This window comes from Filicampus tigris, chromosome 3, assembly GCF_054856515.1.
Source record: "Filicampus tigris isolate MCC_2025a chromosome 3, RoL_Ftig_1.0, whole genome shotgun sequence".
Taxonomy (NCBI): Eukaryota; Metazoa; Chordata; class Actinopteri; order Syngnathiformes; family Syngnathidae; genus Filicampus; species Filicampus tigris.
The window spans coordinates 391,163-413,809 of NC_141219.1; the positions used below are offsets into that span (position 1 = coordinate 391,163).

The following is a 22,647-nucleotide window of genomic DNA, read 5'->3' on the forward strand; positions in this document are numbered from 1 at the left end:
CTGCGCGTGTGATGGCGCACATACGTGTGTGCTGCGTTTATGATTGTAACGGACATTTGCCGCGTGTTCAAGGTGAAAGCGTCCAAGTGAGCCCAAAAAGTGTCCAACTGGCTCCGTGCCTGTGAGTCGTCCTGCGATCAGTCCAAAAGGGGAGCTGACGTCATTGTGTGCGGGCTCTAGGAGGTCGAGTGTGACGTCACGAGGAGGGCTCCTCGAAGGCGGTCGGCTGGAGGTCGGGCGGGGTCACCTGACTCGGCGGCCAGGCCAGGCCACACCCCCACCTCTGCTCACCGGGGGCGCGCGCTCGCGCGCTCGTGTTTATAAGAGGCGCCGGGACGCTCAGACACGGCGGGAACATGCCTGCGCTCGTGCACGGTTGCGTGCGCGTCACCGCGTTGCTGCTGCTCCTGCTGCTCCTGCTGCTGCTCCTGCAGCCGCCGCCGCCGGCGCTCGGGGCTTCCGAAGCCGGAACCGTCGGCTTCCCCGTCTCGCCTCCCGCCGCCGCCGCCGCCGCCGCCGCCGCCGAGGAGGGTCGGAACCATCACGGCGGCGGCGGGGGGTACCGGGTGGTCCAGTGGGAGTGGACGTACGTGCAGACCCCATACGTCATCGCCGTGTGGCTCCTGGTGGCCAGCGTGGCCAAGATCCGTGAGTACGCACGCACGGAGAGTTGATGACGTCACGGACCATCATAGCAACATTGGCCTAATCAAGCGAAGTTGGTTGGGTTGAAGTGATGAGTCATGTTTCGTGCTTTGGGGCCGCTTCATTAGGGACACCTGTCCGGATCCTTTCCAGCATCCCCAAAATACATGCACAAGGGCTGGGGGGGTAATAGTCTCTTTCGGCCACCACAAACGCGTCACAACAACTTGACCGCTGGCCGTAGAAAGGTGGCAAAAACCAAAAACATGCCTTTTTAATGCATGGCGGGGACAACTATAATACGTGTCAGCCAAGACATCGCGATGACTCTCATGCATGCAAAACACACGCACGCACACACACACACACACACACACACACACACATTTGGTTGTGTGCGGTTGTTGTGTGACTACAATGGAGGTGTTGTCTAAATAATAACGCCATGTATTCCAAATATGTGGCTGAGCTCATTTACATATTGATGTCCTCCTGAATATTCATGAGCTGCATTGACTCCTCTCTTTCTCGGAACCATCCTCACGCCAAGACGACAATTTGGAGTCGGCGGTCGACTTTAACGGCCAAGTCCTGAAAAGAGACGCAAATGAATTGGGCGTCGGGCCGCAAACAAAACAAAAAAGGGCTGGGGATCAGAAAAAAAATACAGCAAGGTCCGGACAATCCCCAACCCCCCCCCCAAAAAAGACATTCAGACCCCCTTTGACCATAACGTTTGTAAAAATTGGCAACAAAAAAAAAGTCCTGGGATGGACTGTGAAAAGACAAATATGTCCTTGGCAGTGAATGAGTTAAGAGGCAATATTCCACAATGAATTGACACACATAATTGCCATAACCCAACGTCGAAATGTTTTGTACTGAAAAAATGCAAATAAGCGGTCATGTCATGTTTGTACATGTCAAAACGGGTCAGGCCCACTGAAATGCACGTCTTGCGTAACACTCAAGACATAGAAATTGACATCAGCGAAATTGAGGGAGTTTGATCAGGCGTCCGAGATGATCCCAACTCCGCTCTTGTCCTGTTACGAGACCCTCCGGGATTTGGCGGGCATGTTTTGGGATTGCTGTGGGTGGTCTCAAATGCTAAGCAAACTTTATCTAAGTGGATTTTTACGCAAGATGTTAGAAAAGGGAAAAGATATTTACAAACGTGTATATTCTTGATAGAAAAAGGCTATTTCGCACACATATCCTCTCAGCTTCTGGAGTTGAATCGAATATGACGGCGACAGTCATTGTCTCAACGTGGCTCCTCAGTGCTGCTGCTTCTTCTTCTTCTTCTTCTTCTTCTTCTTCTTCTTCTTCTTCTTCTTCTTCTTCTTCTTTTTCTTCTTCTTTGTGATAGACTGCAGCTAACTGCAACCGACTCATTTGAAGCCGATGACAATGGCTCCCCCATCCACGACTTCTCTCTCGGGGATCTTCTCGTAGCTGGGTGCAGGCCACTAACAGCCAGTGGGGTGTTGATAGCTTCACCGATCTGACGAGAAAGAGGAAACTTTTAGCGCTCTTTGACAACTTTTTGCCCCGACCGTGTGCCTTTATAAAATGTAATATGACATCATCAGTCTGTACTGTGAAATAAGTACAGGCGGGCAATATATCACGTTTTCAAAACAATTGGTGAATGTTGCCGGGAGCATACGGGAACACGTCATAGTCCATTTACAATCATTTTAGCGTGATTATGATAAAGTGCGGTTTTACACCCAAGGGAGTTAGTGCTACTTTTTCATTTTTTTTCAAACTTGTCTGATGATTTAACTTCAACCAACACATCGCGTCTCTCTGAAGTCGACGTCCGCCATCGTCCGAAACAGGATGCGACGCGGGGATTTTCTTCTCGGTGACTTCAGTTACCGCTGCTATTTCCGGCGGGGCGCCCGCGGAGCCATTTTGGGCAAAATAACCCCCAAAGTGACGTGAAAATGTCCTTTGTAAGACCCAGTTGTTGAAAACAAAGTTGCGGGCAAGCGCGACCGCGCTGGGTTCTCTTGATTTTGCGTTAATCGTTGCGATCGTTCGCAAAACCCCGGAGGGTCCGTTTCACACCCGTTCACAAATTCATACATGGCTCGGAATTCGATGCGGATGTCCGCTATTGCGCGACGGCCGCATCCTGGCGCCTCATCTCACAGATGCCTCTGGTGTATTGCAAGAAGCCTCCAGTGGCATTCACGCTAAAGACGGCTTGAGTGAAATTGGTCCAAGACGGCCGAAAGAAGGTCCTTATTCGGGCGGCCAGGGACGGACGGCCTCGTGCAAAAGGAGAAAAACGGAGCTAGCTGGCCCATGAGTGCTGACGATGTTGCGGTTGTGCCTCAGTGTTCCACCTGTCGCAGCGTTTCACCACGGTGGTTCCCGAGAGCTGCCTGCTGATCCTATTGGGTCTGGCGCTGGGCGGCTTGGTTCTGCTGGCCAATGAGAAGCAGCTGTACCAGCTGGAGCCCGCCCTCTTCTTCCTCTTCCTGCTGCCCACCATTGTGGGCGACGCCGGCTACTTCATGCCCGCCCGCCTCTTCTTCGACAACCTGGGCGCCATCCTCACGTACGCCGTGGCGGGAACGCTGTGGAACGCTTTCTGCACGGGATTCGCGCTTCACGCCGCCAACCTGATGGGACTCATCGGTCAGCCGCCATCGCACCTGCCGCCGCGACGTGTGCGCCTCACTCTAATCTGTGTGTGTGTGTGTGTGTGTGTGTGTGATTCTGTGCGTGAATGCGTGAACGCGCGAATGCTCTCAGATGAGCGCGTGCAGGCGGGCCTGATGGACTTCCTGCTGTTCGGAGCGTTGATCTCGGCCGTGGACCCGGTGGCCGTGTTGGCTGTATTCGAGGAGGTTCACGTCAACGACATGCTCTTCATCATCGTCTTCGGAGAGTCGCTGCTCAATGACGCCGTCACCGTGGTGACCGCACGCACGCACGCACGCACGCGCACGCTCAGAGTTGCGACGTGCAAAGTTTCAAGTTGAGTCTTCAAATTCGGTCGTTGTTGGGCTGGTGGCTTGCAGGGGCGGCGGTCCGAGGAGGCGGACCTCCCTGTCCGCAGCCCCTTTTCGCACCGCCCACCAAAGCCGCCGTTGCGCCCATCAAGGGTGGTCGGCTGTCCCGTGTGAAAGTTCCCCGTCCGGCAATTTGCCTGCCCCCGAGGTCGTACTGCAGTTTGCCGCCTTTATCTCGGCTCATTGTCTTCTTTGAACGGACCGGACCGGACCGGACCGGACCAGCAGAACGCAGGCTTGGCGTCAATCTGCCAATGGGCCAGCATGGAGGACGGCATCAGTGGCGGACTATTTGTCGAAGTCTACTGTCAATGTGCCAAGCGTGACGCGTGACATTCTCTTCTCCCGCATTGTTGTCTCGAAAAGCAATTGTCACTACGTTGACGTAGCCCAACGATTAGCGCAAAGGGGCTTCTGAGGCTCTCCTGTCGACACCGAGGCGCTCCCGGTCCAGGCGTTCCCACCGCGGAAGCGCCAGTCGTCTGCATCCAGGGGGAACCTGAACCAGAAGCGGATGCCTGAGCCGAGTCAGGATATGGTGGATCCCCGCGCTTCGGTCCCCCCTGTGGAGGAGACAGATTGCGTAGCAACCGTGACCTTTCCGTCACCGGCCTTAAATCCCGGCGGCCGTGGATGAGGGCCAGGAATGTGGCGGTCCGGACCGTGACATTCTGATGGACGGTTTGTTGAACTCGCCATCCGTCCTTAGCCGACATACTTATTAGTTCTTGGCGTAACTCGTCGACCTCCCGCAGGACTTGACCATCTATCTCCCTGCGGGCAATAATCCGTCATTTTCCCATTTGGAAGTTCTCAGCCTCACACTAAAATCTGCGAAGCGTCCCAGAAAACGCTGGCGGGCGCAGCCTACTTGAGGAGATCCTAGCACAGATGGGATCAAGTCCCAAGTAAGTCTCTAGTCCCAACCTTCAATTGCCGGGCAAGACCGAAATCATTTGGTCCGGGCAAAGTCAAATCTACCGTAGTCACTTTACGAACGCAGTCTTGCCGCTGCACCGTGTGAGCTTCACAAAGAGAAACGTTTGAATGTGTTCCAGTCCAAAAAAAAGATCTCAGTCACCGTGTCTGAAATCAAGTGAAGTTCAGAGTTTTTAACTCCCAAATCCGAGCCCGCTCTCAAGTCTTTGACTTTCTTTAAGTCATCAAAAGTCCAGTCAACTCCAGTTCCAAACACAAGCCTCAGAGTCCCCAGCTCTGTGTCGCGGACCACCAAACTTTCTCCTTACACTTACAAAGTAATAGTAATAGTATATAAAAAAAACAAAAAAAAAACAGGTGCATTAAGATGGCAAGCAGAACTGGTGATAAAGTTTCAGGCCTTGGTGTCGTTCAACATCTACAGTGAATCAAACTCCCAATCTCAGATTGTGGTGGAACTCAATGGCCCGGTGGTTTTTGGACCCATCGTCTTTGTACTCTTGGAGGTGTCCGCGTAGATCTCTGTGAGGAACCTGCTCTAAAGTATTTTCCAAGTCCTTGGACTGGTTGGGAAAGCTCCCATAAAGCAGAGCGCATCGTCCATCGTCCATTTCGAGCAGGTCTCTCTCATGTTGGAAACCGCAGCTGCGATGCGGGACACACTCAGAGAGCCGCCAGGCCGCCACTGTGACAGCTGTCCTACTGAGTGGCCTTCCTCGAGATGTCTAGGGATTGCGGTCAGGCTGGAGATGGACCAGACCTTCTTGAAAGTGAGGATCACCGCCCATGTCTGCCAATCCGGGCACTCTGTCCTGGATTTCCGCGCACTTTATCGGCGGTGGGCCGTTTAACGATTAAACTTTTGAGCAGATTAGCCACCCGTCGCTAATCCTCATCAGAACTCCGAATATGAGCTAATCCCGCCAACAAGTGGACCAGATTGACCCGACTCACGCTCACCTACGCCAAGAACCGGCGCTGTCAATCACTCGGCCACATTCAGACAGCGCTTGCAAATATCGAAACGCGGCGGCTTGCAATTTCGTGCGAGTCAAAAGCTGCCAGTTATTGATTGGCCTGTTAGTCCCGTACGCGTTGCATTGTGTGTTTATCTGTTTCCTATGTTCATTTTTTTTTTTGCTACATTTCTTTTCGTGTATTTGCTTTGTGCGTCACTTGGTATGTTTCTTTATACTTTGTTACTTTGTGTGTCCTGGAGAGGATTGATGTAAGTTGCGATGCGTTTTTGTCATTTGTTCATTTGTGTACGCCGTCTTATGTATGCGTGTGTGCGTGTGCGTGTTTGTGTTCGTCGGGTGTTTGTTTAGTAACTAAGAACTAGTAGATATGTTCTAGTTGTTGTTAGCTGGTAGTTATTAGCGAGATGCTAGTCTCCAGATGCTAACAGCCTTTGTGCATTGTGTTTCAGGTGTTGTACAAAGTTTATATTTCCTTTGCGGAAGTTGGAGTGGAGAACGTGCAGACGGCAGATTACTTCAAAGGAATTGGTGAGGGGAGAAAAAATGTTAAGGTCAAACCGGCTCAACTAATGGTCCCTTTGGCCTTGAAAATTTCCCCACTGTGGGATCAATAAAGGCATTCTTATCTTATCTTATCTTTTTCTATTGCGCCGTTGGTAGCGTCCTTCCTGGTGGTCAGCGTGGGCGGGACCTTGGTGGGTCTGGTCTTCGCCGTCCTCCTGAGCTTCATCACTCGCTTCACCAAAAAGGTTCGAATCATCGAGCCGCTCTTCGTCTTCCTGATGGTCTACCTCGCGTACCTCACTGCCGAACTCTTCTCGCTCTCCGCCATCTTGTCGTAAGTTAAAAACTTTGAGAGAACGTTCCGGTGTGACCTTGACTTACAAGTGCCCGAACTTGCCGCTCATGACTGCTAACCGATACTAACTACCACTAATGACGCTGAAGACCACTAACTAACTAACTAAAACTAACCACTAATGACCACTGGTGACCAAGAACAGCTGCCAACTCCAGTCGACAGCAGTTAGCAACCACAGGTGACTGCTAAGAATGGCGAGTGAGCACTAAGAACGGCTGTAGCGACCGCGGGCGTATGCTAACGAACACTAGGCTTAATGACATTGAAGGATGCTAACTACAGCTACTAACTACCACTAATGACGCTGAAGACCACTAACTAACTAAAACTAACCACTAATGACCACTGGTGACCAAGAACAGCTGCCAACTCCAGTCAACAGCAGTTAGCAACCACAGGTGACCGCTAAGAATGGCGAGTGAGCACTAAGAACGGCTGTAGCGACCGCGGGCGTATGCTAACGAACACTAGGCTTAATGACATTGAAGGATGCTAACTACAGCTACTCCTCGTCTAGAATGACGTTCTGCGGCATCGGCGCCAACAAGTACGTGGAGGCCAACATCTCGCAGAAGTCTCGGACCACCGTCAAGTACACCATGAAAACCCTGGCCAGTATCGCCGAGACCCTCATCTTCATCTTCCTCGGCATCTCCGCCGTGGACAAGTCCAAGTGGGCCTGGGACACGGGCCTGGTGGCCTGCACCCTCGTCTTCATCTTCATCTTCAGAGCTGTGGGTCAGTGCCCCCCCCCCCTCCCCCCGCTGTGGCTGAGCCGCAACTTCCTGTCCAAAAAGGGTGACTTCCTGCTGCGTGACTGTGCATGTCCTCAGGCGTGGTGGGTCAGACCTGGGTCCTGAACCGCTTCCGTCTGGTGCCGCTGGAGAAGATCGACCAGGTGGTGATGTCCTACGGTGGCCTGCGGGGGGCGGTGGCCTTTGCTCTGGTGGTCCTGTTGGACGGCGAACGCGTCAAGGCCAAAGACTACTTTGTGGCCACCACCATTGTGGTGGTCTTCTTCACCGTCATGTTCCAGGTACCACAACACAGCAGTTAAAATGGGCTTAGTCCGACTTTTTTTCAAGTTTCCCGTTTATGGCCGACAAAATGGGCGTCCGTCATAGGCGGAATGCCCAGCTGTGGTAGCATGCAAACAAGAAGTGGGCTAAAGCTAATGCGCTCACTAAGAAAATAGCACGGATGAGTGCGTGAAGTTTCTCGCGCAGCATAAACATGTCAAAATATCAATCCAGCACTTGCCGTGCACGCTCACCTTCACAAACACGCACGCACGCACACACCTAGCCGACGTCTTGCCACTCAGCAGACATTTAGCACGTCAGCGTTGCGAGTGTGCAGACGTGCGACGTGAGGTCTGACCGTCGGTGGGAATGTTTTTGGTCATTTTTCAGCACTTTTCCATTAGCACACATATTACTCACAGTGCAGTGTAAACATCCCGCTCAATACCACGGGGATCTTCACTTTTTTTCCCCTCATAAGTCTGCGTGTGTGTCGTAGGGTTTGACCATCAAGCCACTGGTCAAGTGGCTGAAAGTTCCTCGCTCCACCAGCAGGAAGCCCACCATCAACGAGGAGATACATGAGAGGGTCAGCGTGCGTGCGTGCGTGCGCGCGGGCCTATGTTGTGTTTGGGGAATAATCGTAATAAAAAGTCCCCATGGGCTATTGTCGTCACGTGCTCAGGCGTTCGACCACATCCTGACGGCGGTGGAGGACATCGCAGGTCTTCAGGGCTACCACCACTGGCGGGACAAGTGAGTGAGACGCCGGCGAGGCCTTGGCAGCGCCGGCGCCATGATGACATCGTGCTGTCGCCATGTCATCGCCAGGTGGGAGCAGTTCGACAAGAATCACCTGAGCAAGCTTCTGCTGAGGAAGTCGGTGTACAGGAAGAGCGAGCTGTGGGAGGCCTACCAGAAGATCAACATCCGAGACGCCATCAGCCTCATCGACCAGGTGGGCGGGACCTCCGGCCGCGACCTGCGTCTTGCACGCGTGACTTTCGAGCGTGCGTGCCTGCGTGCCTGCGTGCCTGCGTGCCTGCGTGCAGGGCGGGAACGTTTTGACCTCGGCCAGACTCTCGCTGCCATCGATGACCAGCGGGGCTTCCTTCCCGGACGCCTCCAACGTCACCAACTACCTGTGAGCCACACCGCCCGCCCAGTGTGTGTGCGTGTCAGTCGGCGCGTCCGAGTGCGAGCGAGTGCGCGTGAGGGATTTTCTACGTGAGCGAGTGTGTGTGTGTGTGTGTGTGTGTGTGAGACGGTGTGATTGCTGGAGCGTTAGGGGAAAAAAATAAGAATTATCCTCATTTTTAGGACTGAGATTGAAATCACGATTCATAGAGCCATTATTGACTTCAAAACTTTGTATTTGTTCCATAACTAAAAGTGCAAACTATCATCAGAGCCTCATGCCCAATCATGACTGCATATTGAACACTTGATCCTTGAGCTCTCGAGTCTTCTTGTCAAGCACAAACTGACCTTGTAGGTGAAATTCAAGCCTCTTGCGTTGCTTTGTCCTTCTATCTTTGTTACATTGACTTGATCTTGGGTTATTTTCACAAATCTTGTTACTTCCTGGGGCTAGCCTGGCACCTCGGGGACTGGATTCCTAGCCGCGGCATCACGTTTACTTTTTTTTAATTTTTTTTTTACGATCACGTGACAGCAGCCGTTCAAAAATAGTGCGTAACGGCTAAGACTATATAAAGATGTGTGCGGGCATTTGACAACTTTTGTAAGATTCAGTACAGCAGTTGACAGGTTTTAAAGGTCAAAAGAAACCCAAATCGAAATCACAATTACATTTCAATTTATCGTACCTCGGTTATTCTAGTTAACAAAAACGTACGAAATAACTACAACTGGAAATACACTTTCGTTAATGAAATAAACGAAACAAAAATACTGAAACTCATACATGAGTAAAAAAATGTTTTTTTTCTGAAAAAGTGCCTTGTTTTTGTCTTTGTCAATTAATTTCATACACGACCTTTTGGGGTTGATTTCAAATTCTCTCTGCTGGCGAAACCTGTTTTTGCACTCTGATAGAAAACAGACACGAAAGTCTCATGTTATCAGTGGAAAATGACCTTTAAATGAAAACGAAATGATGGGGGGCAACTATTTCTGTGTATTCAAGTTCATCCCACGTGGCGGCGCCTGAAAATCGATGCTCCCGACAAACGTACTTTGTCCGGCCGGACGGGATCGGCTTGCCGCGGCGGCTCAGCGCACAGCCTCACTTGGCCTCACTTGGCCTCACTTGGCCTCACTTGGCCTCACTTGGCCTCACTTGGCCTCACTTGGCCTCACTTGGCCTCACTTGGCTTCACTTGGCCTCACTTGTTTGTTTGCGTGCGTCACTTTTCCCAGGCGTGAGAACGGCAGCGGCGTGTGTTTGGACCTTCAGGTCATCGATAACGTCCCCGGCGGCAAAGTGGAGGAGGACGTGGAGACTCATCACGTGCTGGCAGAAAACCTCTACAAACCCAGGAGACGGGTAAGGCGCACGCAGGCGCACGTAGGCACTTAGACAGGGCCGCAAGCTGCATGTTTGTGTGTGGGCAGTACCAGTCGCACTACAGCCGTCACTTCATGCCGGCGGGCGAGAAGGAGCGGCAAGATCGCGAGGTTTTCCAGAGGAACATGAAGAGCCGCATGGAGACCTTCAAGTCGGGGCGACACAAGCGGCACAAGAAGGAGCGAAACGTCAAGAAGGTCAGGCTTTGGGCTCGCCGCGCGCCCCGTCGTCGTCGTCGTCAATCGCTCAACGACCGAACGGCGCTGTGTCCCGCAGCGCCGAGGCTCCGACGCCAAAGACGACGCCGGCGACAAACCCAGGAGGAACGTCGGCTGGCAGGACAAAGGTGAAGACAAAGGGGGCACCTTCATTTGACCTCAAGCGGGCTGGACACCTCGTCAGGAACTCCAGACACACACACACACACACACACACGCAGAGAAAAGTGCCATCTATGATCCTCTTGTCATGTGCTTTGCCTTTTCACCAGTCACAGCTGGTTAACATGTTTCTGCTTCATTTTGGAACCCTGAGGTTTTAGCTCACCTCCACGTGCGTGTTTGTGTGTCAGACCCTGCGCTGGTTCCTCTGGGCTCAAACGAGGATGAGGATCAAGGCGAGCGTTCGGACCCTGAGAAGGAGGAAGATGTCGGTATCACTTTCATGGCTGTCAAACCGCAAACGCCCAAACAACGTCCGCACTCGGGTACGCGCACACATTGGGACACTCGCATCTCACCGGGAGGGTGATGATGATGATGATGATGATGATGAAGGTGACGTGCGTGTCCTCAGTGGCGGCGCCGGCCGGCGGGGACGCTCATCTCCCGTGGAAAGGCGGCGGCGCGCTGTGGCCGCCGCCCTGCGTGTCCCTGGAGGCCACCAAGGTGATCCCGGTGGACCTCCAGCAGGCGTGGAACCAAAGCATCTCGTCGCTGGAGAGCGTCTCGTCGCCGCCGCCCGGCCCCGCCGAGCCCGTCCACCCTCGCGTGGGCGCCCTGTCCCGGCGGACGGGCCCCCGCCCCGTCTCCTACTCGCCGCCGGGCAGCGCCGCGGGCAGCGCCGCGGGCAGCCCCGTCTCCGCCGCGCCGGCGCAGCCGCTCGACTCGGGGCGCATCCCGCTGGAGAAGAACGAGGAGGACGAGGAGGAGGACGAGATGAGGCCACTCATGTCGTCGCTGAGGCCGACGCCCTTGCCGGGGGGCGCCGCCGCCGCCGCCGGCAGGCGGAGAAAGCCCTGCGTGTACCTCAGGAGCCTGGTGACGGCGCCCCCGCCCGGCAGCGAGGAGCCCCGCGGCCGAGGCCCCACCCAGCTTTAGGCGCGCGCCCGTGGAAGTGATGTCCCCCCAGAAAGGTTTCAGATTCCCGTGAGCTGCTCAACAAGGCGGCAAAGCACTATATTTGGCCTAAATGAAGCTGCGCAACTCACATTTGCTTGGCCCCCTATGCTGCGTGTATACATGTGCCTGTGTGCGTGTGGGGGGGGGGGGGGGGGGGGGGTTAACTCCTCAACTCACTCGAACTGAGTTTGTGGACACCCAAGACGCCACATTTGATTGTGTTGGTCTGAGGCCAAAAGCAGGAGGTGGCTTCCTCCATAAAGGGTTGAATGGGCGGAGCCCCAATTATGCGGGGGGGGGGGGGGGGGGGGGGGATCCTCGTTTCGGGGACGCTTCACCAAGCTGGCTGTCAGGACCTTTACGTGTTTGTGACATCGCGAGCTCCACACACATGGCATCTGTTGGCAATTTTTTTGTTTGCACCAGCATTGAGCAAAAGCAATTTTCTGGTTGGTGGAAAAAGAATGAAAAAGAATCGTTCATCCTTCTGAGGGGGCTCGCCACACGGAGCGCTATTTTGCAATCGCAATTGAATTCACGCTCCTCTTTGGACGGGCGTCTTCCCATGTATTTTTTAACAAACACAAACAATAAAATCATCATAATACAATCAACAGTATGAGGTTTGTTGTAGGCCAAAAGAAAGACAAATGAAGCATGAATGAATACGAGCCTTTATTTCTTCATTTTTCTCCTTCAATTGGAGACTTGTAAACCTAGTCCGCACTTTGCCTTGCATTCTTTGAGGCGTTCACAAGGACAACTTGAGCAAATTGTCGCGTGTGGCGTCAGCACAAGTCACAAGTCCCGGCCGGGACGGCAATCATGCAAAGCAGTTTGCGGCTCGATCGCTTCATTGAGCAAGACATCAACAATGAAATATGATCCACGATATTTCAATCCGACCCAAATTCAGCAGATTTCATTTGCAGCCTTTGCAATTTGAAGAAAATTGCAACAGAGTAACAACATCATTAAAAACAAGGTAAAGCACACTGGTGCCTGACCGATTAATCGGCGGGGCTGATTACAGCTCTTAGCAAAAATCTGCCTTTTTTGTTTGTTTTTTTATTCCAAATTATACTCTGTAAGAAGCAGGTTCAAGAATATATGCACGCGATTGTTATATGATCTGTCTCTCTGGGTTTTTCCACCACATGTCCTCAAATAGCCGTTGCTTGAAGGGGTTCAAAATCGCGACTGTCGTTGCTAGCATTAGCATGTGAATGTCTTTTTTCATTCGCGTTAGCGTTAGGGGGCGGCACGGCGGTCGACTGGTTAGCACGTCCGCCTCGCGGTTCAGAGGTCGTGGGTTGGACCCCGGCCCCGGCCTCCCTGTGTGGCGTTAGCATGTTCTCCCCCTGCCTGCGTGGGTTTTCTCCGGGTACTCCGGTTTCCTCCCACATTCCAAAAACATGCATGGTAAGTTGATTGGGCTCTCTAAATTGGCCCTAGGTGTGAATGTTTGTTTGTCTCTGAGTGACCTGCCATTGGCTGGCAACCAATTCGGGGGTGTCCCCCGCCTACTGCCCGAAGACAGCTGGGATAGGCTCCGGCACGCCCGTGAGCGACCCTTGTGAGGAGAAGCGCTAGCGATAATGGATGGACGGATGTTAGCGTTAGGCTAGCTAGCAGGCTGGTCTCAAGGACATGTACATGGACTGTCCGCAAGGCGTCCTCCTCGATTTGCCATACGGCTGCTCGCTGTCAAGAATTTACTGAGCGCTGGTATCTCGCATCTCTTTCCCAATCTGCGAAAGCCGTAAATGGGCTCACTCGCCGCTCACGTGTTCACACCTGTCATGGATGTTCGTGTCTGCTGCTGCTGCTGCTGTGTGTCTACGAGGTGATCAGACGCGTGCGTGTGCCAAAATGCTCATGCGCAAGGTCAAATCAGAGTGTGTGTTTCTTTGTGTTGTTGTTGTTGTTGTTGTTGTTGTTGTGTGATTGACACGTGGCCTGCGCCCTGGTGACGTACTCCAGCGGTGTCGGAAATACGGCCAGCGGGCCTTCAGGAGGTCCAATCTGCTCTGTGAGGACACAGCACGAAGGCCCCTACCGTCTTGTCCCGAGTGCACACGTGGTTGAAGTGCACGAAGGGTTACGAGTGCACAAAAATGGCAGAATCGGGACACTTCGGGTGACGTCATCGACGTATGCCCCTGCGTCAGCGAGCATGGCGGCACGGGTTATTCTTTTGGCAATTTTGCTCTTTGAAGTGATATTAAAATGTCAGTAAAGTAGGAGTGAAGTAAAAGTCGGTCTCTGTGTTTCAGGCGATGGGAGCTGTGGCTCCGTGATTTGGACTATTTGCGGCTCGTGCACGATGCGCGGCGGGCGCGTGCGCAGAGGGTTACTAAGAACAGCAGCTAAATTAGGACAAAATACGTACGGTAGGTAAACGGTGAATATAAAACATCGATTGAAATTGCACGTATACATATGATTCACTTTGTAATGACTGGATAAACTTGAAGAGACCTTTTTGGCACAGCTATAGGAATTCTAGCGAATGTTGCCAGTTTCCCGCTATTTTGGTCAAATCCGCAATGAATTGTGGGTATTATGCTTCGGCTTAGGGCACCATGGATGCAGACTTAGCCGAAGTGCGGAGCAAGGGCGCAAAGGGGGCGGGGCGACAGAGCACAATTCGCAGAATTGGGACACCCTCCGTGGGAACGTGCAAATCAAGTAGTGCAAATGTGGCGATTGGCATTGGGCCTAACTGCAGTTTTTCACCTGAAGTAACTGTTGTTGCTAGTTTTGTCCACTGGAGGGCGCACTGATGACCAGTGAGATGACATTCATGTTACTCAAAACTTGATGGACATATCGTGCACTCGTTTTTGTTAAGAAATTTCAGAATACTCTGCAACCAGATATAATAAATGGGAACATTTATAGAATTCGCTTGGCATTATCTGCATCCCCAAAGAAGAGGAAATATTTTGACCTGTCATTATTTATAGCTTATTGATGCATTAGGCCATGGACATAGTGGTTCGACCCACTTGAGATCCATTTTGGGTGAAAATGGCCCATCAATTGGAAGAAGTTTGACACCCCTGACGTACGCTTCCAATCATTTCAAGTGATAATAAAGTGCATGTGTGTGTGTGTGTGTGTGTGTGTGTGTGTGTGCACGTACAACTGTCCTCATAGTTTTTCACACCCTGGCAGAATTTGTATGCAGCATTCTTTCAAGAAAACATGCGTGATCAGGCAAAGCACATGCATTTAATTTGATTTCATATTTGATGGGACTGCAGTGAAACTAAAAGGAATTTCAGAAGAGCACGGTCAAACTTATCACAGCGATCGAGAAAATTGCGAGACGGTCCCCTCCAAAATCCGCCAAATTGCCAATGGTTCACAATTTGTGCCAGGTTTGTCTGCTAAACGCTCCTGAGCAAGTCACTGAAGCGAGGGGAAGTTGGCCTGCGGGCTCACAGGCGGCCTCTAGCGGTCAAAGGTAGACCAGGAGGCCGACGCAGCAGAAAATCCTTCTTAACATTCTGGGTTCTGTTTCACAAAGCAGGATTAGCCGGATCAGCTCACGTTGAACCTGCGTTGATTCAGACCACACAAGACACACTAAGCTCTGTTGCCGTGCCAACCCACAAACGCGTCACACCAACAAGCAAACATGTCGAACCCCAAAAATCCACATGAAATGCCGCAAAAGCTTTCGAAGCAACACCAACGAGCAAATGTTGTGAAAATGCACACATTAGACAATGATTCCCTAACAGTAAGACATTTTCACCATGTGGACAAAGTTTGGAATCGCAGGCTGGCATAAAACATGGCTTATTCTATTGAAATATTGTGCAACAAATAGTCAGACCTCATTTGTTTTATGCTAGTTGACAATTTGAAGCGAACTGGAAAGAAAACGACACAAGCCTACAGCGCAAAGCAACTCCTGCTGTATGTGAAGAGAAGAACATTGTATCATCATTCAAAGAAAAGAAATCATCAACCATTATCCATTGTTGTGTCTTTTTAGGAACATTTCACATCCATAAATGGAAACTTCAAAAAGCATCTCCACTATTTCACTTTTTCTTAATTGAAGTCGATTATTATTTTAGTTCTCTGAAATTGGCCATCGGTAATAAAACAAAAGTGAAGTTTTGATGAGTCATGGGTCATTTTCATATAATCTAATCCACAACTGTAAAAACAGGCAGTAGTTACCATTCAAAACCTAATCATTGTTTTTAAGGAAAATAAATGTTCTAACGTCATATTTTTCAAACTTTTAATGCCAAGATGTCCTAACCGTTATGTGTCCCATGTGAAGTTTTATGATTTGCCAAATGTTTTCTGAAGTTGATTGATGTCAATCCGATTTTTGGACCGATAGCGCTGCCTCACCCAACATGGCCGCCGTCACTTAGGTGGGCGCTCTGGTGTCTCAATTCATCATCCACACACTTGAATATAAAGTTCGACAAAAACAACTCGACTTGCTTGACTTGCGCTCTCCCACAAAGTTGTTCTTCCTCAAAGGAGCCACATCTTCCTTCGCCCCTTAAGTGAGTAAATTGGATTTTTCAACGACCTCAACTAGAAATTAAATGAGCTCAACTTCACTAACCTTCAGCATGTGCTAGTAGCATTAGCCTGTAGCTAGCTGTCTCGCCCAACGGCCTCTTGTTTCCAAAACGTTCATTGACTGTTTTGTTTTTCAAATTATGTTGGATAGTTGTGGAGCAAAGGAAAAATCAGGCACATCTGTGTTGTTTCTATTCGAACCGTGAGGGTAGAAGCTAATATTCTCGGTCAGTCGCCTTGCGCTAGCTGTTAGCATCGCGCTAACGACGGCGAATGGAAGAATTGGCCGCATTTTTTGGTCTTTCTTCTGCTTCTCTTTAAAGTTCATTGACGCTAAGAATGCGACTCAAATTGTTTTGTGTTAGAAAATAGTACATTTGCATACCGTTGAAGCTAGCGAATGCAAATACTCCTCATTACAAACAACTTTGGAACGTCTCGCCAACATTTTTGTTCTGTCATGGAGAGCTAAGCGGGAATTAGTGAAAAGAGGTTTGGATCATAGATGGATGGAATTTTTCCGTTTTTTTTTTGTTTGTTGTGTGATTTTTTTTTAAACAATAGACTTGTTAACTTGGTATCGATTCATAGTCATCACTATTTTACTGAGTCATTATGAGGATTGAGACAAAATACTGAATGTTATGGCGTAGTTCTGTTGTCTATTAAGAACGTTAGTTTGTATGTGTGTAAAGTTTCAAAGATGAATTGTTTTAAATGAATCTGCTGTTAAAAAGACTGCTATTGCAAACAGACAACATACAGCAATGATGGTAATTATTTGTAATTAATGACTTTGTAGTTAAGTAATTCAAATCCAAAAGTGAAACATTTGATAGATCTCACCATCATTATAAATGACAATGAATATTACATTGAAATGTTCAACAGAAAATATCTGGACGCCTCCTTTTAGGGTTCACCAAATCCACGGTTTGTGCTTGCGGTATTCGGTTTGATTGGGTGCGTGTTGACTGTTGTTAAATCAATGATGTCTTGTATGGTTCGGTCAAAAGTGAAAGAATATGTTCACAGCATTTTTGTTCATTACTATTGTATCATTTCAGAAGTTTTTCTTAATTTGTTGCTCCATCAATGCCAGTGGCAAATAGTGACAGGCATAACAAATTATGGTCTTCAATTGGAAGGCAAAAGGTACACTTTTGGCTCCCTTCAAATAGATCAACTTTGTGCTCGACTGTACAAGCCAGGATTTCACACCAAGTGCATTTGTGACTCAATTGAGACAAGGTCATTCACGCCGCATACTTTTCATGACAGTTTTATTTGGTGGTTGGCCGTGAGACTTTTCTCATGTAAAAAAAAAAAAAATGGTGCCTTTGCTCCACAAAGGTTGGAGAACACAAAATAAAAGATGAACTTATTGAATAAGTCTTACATGATGCACGTATACAGAGGTGTTACATAAGTCATATCGGGGAGTGATTATTAATTGTATAATTATCATCTACCCGATGATAATCATAAACACCTCCAACTGGTGTTGCAGGCAGGCAGGCAGCTGTGGTTGCATACATCCCAAATACACCCACAGCACATCTCCGCAGCAGAATTGTAGAAATGTGTCATGAGAAAGCTGAGAATCGCTCGGCTCAAGTCACGTTGACGTTTGAAAAGTGATCTACTACAGATGTCTGAAATGACAGTTGTGGACGGGACCAATGAAGTTGCCGATATCTTGGCCTGTTGTTGTCACGATTACGTCATGGATAACGAAAATTCCAGCTCCGCAAAATGTCAGAACGACTTAGTTGACATCTGCAATGTTACATGCGGGTAGTCAAACTCCCCTTTGAAACGTTGATTCGGCTTGCAGTTTTGCTGCTGGATATTTTTGCTGTGATTGCATTGCCAAGCATGTGACGTATCTTGCGTGTTCTAGTCACGGCTTGTCAGAGGGACCAGAGGTCAACTTCCCGTTGCTGCAGCGCCCCCTGCTGGTCTTCCGCCGAGGCGCTCTCTTCTCCCTTTCCTGAAAGCCTGCTTCCAAAGTCAAGTAAGTGCACTTGGGACTTGTTGTTGGAATGTGTGCAGTAGTGGAAAGGAGATGAGGGAGGATGAGGAATTTGGCAGTGTGTGTCCTCCAATAAAAGTGTCTGACGCTCGTTTGGCCTGTTACGCTTGTGTAACAGTCGTAGCGGCATGCGTTAGTGTTAGCGGCTGTCCTTTCCTCCAAAGAACCACTGTCATAAAAACACATGTACCAAAAGAGAGCCAAAGAATTCCTCAATAAGCGCGGATCTACTGCCAATAATGGTTTTACACAATACAATACAATTTTATTTATATAGCGTGTTTCATAACAGCTAGAGATGTATCAAAGCACTTTACATACAAATAACAAAATAGTCATACCATACAACAAACTGGAATCAATAAATTCACATAAAACACTATATACAATAGTTAAATGATTGGTTACCGCGTTGATTCTCAGTGTGCTACACAGGCTCCCTCTAGTGGTATGCCAAAGAATCACTGCCCTAGTATGTTTCACTTCTTTTAATAGTGTACTTGTTACTAATGTATTTTCTGGTTCCTCTTTGAAGTTTTTGAAGATTTAAAGTTGAACTTTGGTAGTTGAAGCAATACGACGTTTTGAAAACAATGCATGATAATGAATTGATTGATTACACTGGGGAACAATTTGAAAAAAAATCTGTTGAGTTAGAATTTGATGCTGATTAAAACAAAAATGGGCATTCTGATTCCAAAATTGCAGTCTGTTTTTTTTTCCTAGCACGTCAACATTTTTACTCCACATCTTAGCCTCCAGATAAGCCAAACGATTAGCTGTAGTAAGACTTGCCAGCTGATTCCGATTGGACTCATCTCCAGCTACGCGGCAACTTGTTTGTGTAGTCACAGTTGAGACCGTGCGGCCGCTGAGAGGTGTGCGCAGCTCCCAAAAGGTCACTCAGTGCAAACAGAAAGCTAGCGTCGTAGCAATTAAGAGGATTAGTGCTTGACCTTGTAACCATGGGCATATAAGTTCCATTTTTTTTTTTTTTTTTTTTTACTTTTATTCAAAAACGTGACGTGATAGGGAAGAACTGAGATCAGTTCTAGATTCTGCACCCAAAAATGAGTTCAAAACAGCTGTCGGACCTAACTCAACAAAAACTGTCTTCCCCAGTGTTATTTGTTGTTCATGATTTCCATATCAATCCCAAAAAAGAATTGCGATTCTGTTTTTTCCATAATCACCTAGCCTGACACGATACTCATATTTAATATTGACTTTGTGAAAGAAAACGTCATCCAATAAGTCATCAGCGCATGGGCGGCAGCCATCATATTGGTCAAAATGGTCCTCAGCTGCCTGTCCTACTACTACAGCACGCTATCAAACTTAGACAGCTGACGGATTTTGAGAGTGCTGGATGTCATGAGTCAAACGTGCGAACCCCGCGGCGGAAGGTGAAATCATGCAGCATCCATAAGAGGAAGTTTAGCTGAGAGATCCGCAAACAGACCTTATAATCACCAGGTGACTTTTGTACAGCTTGTGAAATCCAACACGTAGCTTGTCCTTGATGAATATTCAACAAGTGGATGCTTTTTTCATAAATAAAACAGGCAGCAATTGAAAGTCACATTCAGGCAAATTTCCACTCCAGCCTGAGTGAAAAGACCTGAAATGCCCCCCCCCCCGCCCCCCCGACAGCGACTAAATGCCACGTTGTAAACGGAGATTTTACAATAAATGCTTTGCAGCTATAAAGGGGAAGTCAACCCAAACCAGAATATGTTCTATGCAGGCCCACTAGTCTAAAGACGGCCTTCAGATTAATAAAGCGTTTGTGGAATATGTTTTTAGCTAGCTCGGGCGGCGGCCATTTTGTCACTTCTGTTGACTGAAGATGACATCGAAGTTTCTCAGGGCTCAAATGACGACCAATCATGGCTCAGCTTCAGAAAACAGATGAGCCGTGATTGGTCGTTAGCGTCTGAGCGCTGAGCAACTTGGATGTCATCTTCAGCCGACAGAAGTGACAAAATGGCCGCCCCCTCAGATGGCGAAAAGTGCCTGCACTTTGCTGCTTAATTTATATTCCACACTATGAATCAGAATGCCGTATTTCAACTTGTGGGCCTGCATAGAACATATTCTGGGTTGACTTTCCCTTTAAGTCAACAGCTACTGACGAAGAAGAAATGCACATTTTGAATGTAACATACAATTTTGACCTCTTGGCTTTAGTTCCCGTTTAGACAACACATTTGAATTGTTGGATTCAAATTGAAAAAATTCCGTCTTTTATCTGTGATGTTTTCCCCATCTACGAACGAGCTAGCCCATCTTTCCGTTTTTAGAGTGAGTACAAAGCACTTTCCTGTGTTGCCTGAAGAAGAAATTGAACAGGAGTCTTTTGTAAAAGTGGATTCCAGATGTCTGTCTGCTCTGGTGAGTTACTCAGAGAAAGTGATGAGACTTGTTATTCTCAGGAAGACCACAAGGTGTCCTCGTTGACACTTTGTGTGTGCGGGGTGGGTGCGCGCGTGCAAGTGCACGCTTGTGTGTCCAAGAGTGAAGCTGTGGCGTGTGAGCAAGGCTCCTGATTGGTGGGCTGTAAATTGCCCTCCGAGGTGGAAAGTGTTCATGACATTCTTGTGTGATGAGCTGTGCTGTGGCTCCGCCCGTCACAGCCCAAAACAACGCAAGAGTACGACAGTTCAAGAGCAGAACCGCACGACAGTTGACAAAAACAGTTCATTTCGACCACCACCTTTTGTAGGCGTGATTGGGCAGGCCCAACAAGCGAGCCTGCGGTCAGGCCTGCCGAAGGCTGCTTTCTCACAGAACATGAGCGCACGTTAGCGCCGGTTAACACAGGTCCTGCTTCTTGGTTATTGTGTGAAAGATTACGTGCAGAATTTCGAGATCACGCGCAAGCAGCAAACTCACTCAACTTCTCAAGATTCTGAAACCTGGCTCAGAATTCATATCTTCGGGATCAGGAGTACAAATCCTTGGCTTGGCTTGAAATCAGGAACATGAGGAGGAGTGCCAAGGAGCTAATGGATGGGGAACATGGATCATGGATGAGGAGGGCCTGGCTTAAGGAAGGGGGACATGGCTCAAGGTCTCCTTTCTGTAGATCAGGAACACGGATGAGGGTCGTGGCTGGGGGAGGGACGGATTACACAGGTCATGGACTTGGTCTACATGGATCAGGTCTTGGTCTTAGGATCGGGGGCTCCGTTTATGTCAGGAGCATGGAACAGGAACATGGCTGGGCCAAGGATTTGGTGCGCGGATGGTGGGCTTGGTTTACATGGCTCGAGGTCTTGCGTTAGGATCAAGAACATTGATCATTGGCTAACATGGATCAAGGGCCGGCTTAAAGCTCAGGAACATGGATCAGGGACCACATCGATAATGGATGGATGGGCCGCATAAAATGATGTCGCGGGCCGGATCTGGCCCCCGGGCCTTGAGTTGGACACCTGTGTTCTAGAGGGACGTCATGGCTTTCCTTGACTGGATGCTCGGTTGCTTAGAGGTTCCTCGGCATTGGAGAGAACTTTCACCGATGACCTTGACTGAGATGACACAAAATCTACGTGACAAACTTGGAGGGGAGACTGGGTGAAGGATCAGGAATAGCAAATCAAGGGCAAGATTTCGGATCAGGGACTGTGTTAAGGTCAGGAACCTAGCTCCAGAACATGAACGTTGATGGTGGACTAGGGTGAAGGATCAGGTACACGCGTCGTGGACTTAGTTGACATTGATCATGGTCTTGCTCTTGTTTTAGGTACATGGATCAGGAACTGGGTTTGCCTGTATCAAGGCCTAGCTATAGGATCAGGAACATGGATAAGGTTCAGGTTAGGAATGTGGAGGAGGAACATAGATAAGGAACATGGGGACATTGAGCGGGTGAAGAATCGGGCACACGGTTCAGGGACTTGGTTTACATGGGCCGAGACTAGCTTTAGCCTTAGGAATAATGAATCGGAACAGGACTGGAGAATGAGGGATGAAGTCCTGGAACATGTATCAGGGACTTGGTTTATCTAGATCAAGGCCTAGCTCACAGATCAGGCACGTGGATTTGGGACGGGGTTTAGATCAGGAATGCGGATAAGGATTGGAGCCTACTAACATGCTGGTCGCTCCCTGAAAATGAGCACCCGACTCCGGGCTTTTGGGAACTATTTAAAAGTCTGATCTGCTTGCTAAACAATGTTACTTACTGCCTGCCAACACTCTTGGCGCGTGCGTGCGTGTTTGCGTGCATGCGCGCGCGCGCGTGAGAGTGGGTGTGCCTGCCTGTGTCTGAGTGCGAGTGTGTGAGAGAGAGAGAGAGAAAAGGGGTAGAGCTGCGTGAGAGCGCAGACAGATATTTTGTCAAGCAGCTTCTGTGTGAACACATGCTGCTTCTCTCTAACTTGTGGGTGTGCGCGCGCGTGTGTGTGTGTGTGTGTGTGTGTGTGCGCGCACTGTCCCATGTTTGGATCCTTGTTGGAATACTTTGGGAGGACGAGTCCCTGCTAAAGGGTAAGTCTTTCGTGGTCACCTTTGTTTCACGAGTGTGCGTCTCTCACACGCGACTAAGCAAGTCAGCTCCTGTTTTATGTGCGCTGAGCAATTGAAGCATATCGAGGACGGATGAACCTCTTCTTTCACTCAACCTGGCAGGAATCCTTGGAATGTTGCGCCTTCCGTTTCCAAACGTCTCCACTTGGGCTTTTCACGTGAAGAGCAC

General features: G+C 49.4%; 2 protein-coding genes across 10 annotated transcripts in view; both read left to right on the forward strand.

Moving 5' to 3' along the window:
* Positions 1-216: 216 nt before the first annotated feature.
* On the forward strand, positions 217-11,479 carry slc9a5 (solute carrier family 9 member A5). 2 transcript variants are annotated; one of them, XM_086024769.1, is made up of 16 exons: positions 217-648; positions 2,998-3,300; positions 3,418-3,581; positions 6,046-6,124; positions 6,257-6,434; positions 6,976-7,196; positions 7,292-7,494; positions 7,980-8,069; positions 8,166-8,236; positions 8,312-8,438; positions 8,533-8,624; positions 9,863-9,989; positions 10,058-10,207; positions 10,287-10,356; positions 10,582-10,716; positions 10,806-11,479. In XM_086024769.1, exons 1-16 carry the CDS (start codon positions 357-359, stop codon positions 11,327-11,329), a joined length of 2,826 nt encoding a protein of 941 aa, XP_085880895.1. In that variant the 5' UTR covers positions 217-356; the 3' UTR covers positions 11,330-11,479. The 2 variants fall into 2 exon arrangements, with proteins under 2 accessions (XP_085880895.1, XP_085880896.1); XM_086024770.1 differs by having other exon boundaries at positions 557-648; positions 2,835-3,300.
* A 4,236-nt stretch (positions 11,480-15,715) lies between these two features.
* Positions 15,716-22,647, forward strand: part of plekhg4 (pleckstrin homology and RhoGEF domain containing G4) — a 32,598-nt gene continuing 25,666 nt past the window's right edge. For 6 of the 8 annotated variants that reach the window (XM_086026470.1, XM_086026474.1, XM_086026476.1 and 3 more), the window contains exons 1-2: positions 15,716-15,891; positions 17,814-17,927. The gene's annotated coding sequence lies outside the window, so the exon portion shown is untranslated. Of the gene's footprint in view, positions 15,892-17,813; positions 17,928-22,220; positions 22,440-22,647 lie in introns of those variants that run through there. The other 2 variants (XM_086026471.1, XM_086026473.1) reach the window with 1 other exon arrangement.

What these genes read in the sequence shown, in the direction of transcription:
- slc9a5 (XM_086024769.1), top strand. Translation starts at nt 357, where the DNA reads ATGCCTGCGCTCGTGCACGGTTGCGTGCGCGTCACCGCGTTGCTGCTG. An exon ending in TACCACCACTGGCGGGACAA is followed by an intron (nt 8,237 to 8,311) that starts GTGAGTGAGACG and finishes TGTCATCGCCAG; the next exon opens with GTGGGAGCAGTTCGACAAGA. An exon ending in CAAACAACGTCCGCACTCGG is followed by an intron (nt 10,717 to 10,805) that starts GTACGCGCACAC and finishes GCGTGTCCTCAG; the next exon opens with TGGCGGCGCCGGCCGGCGGG.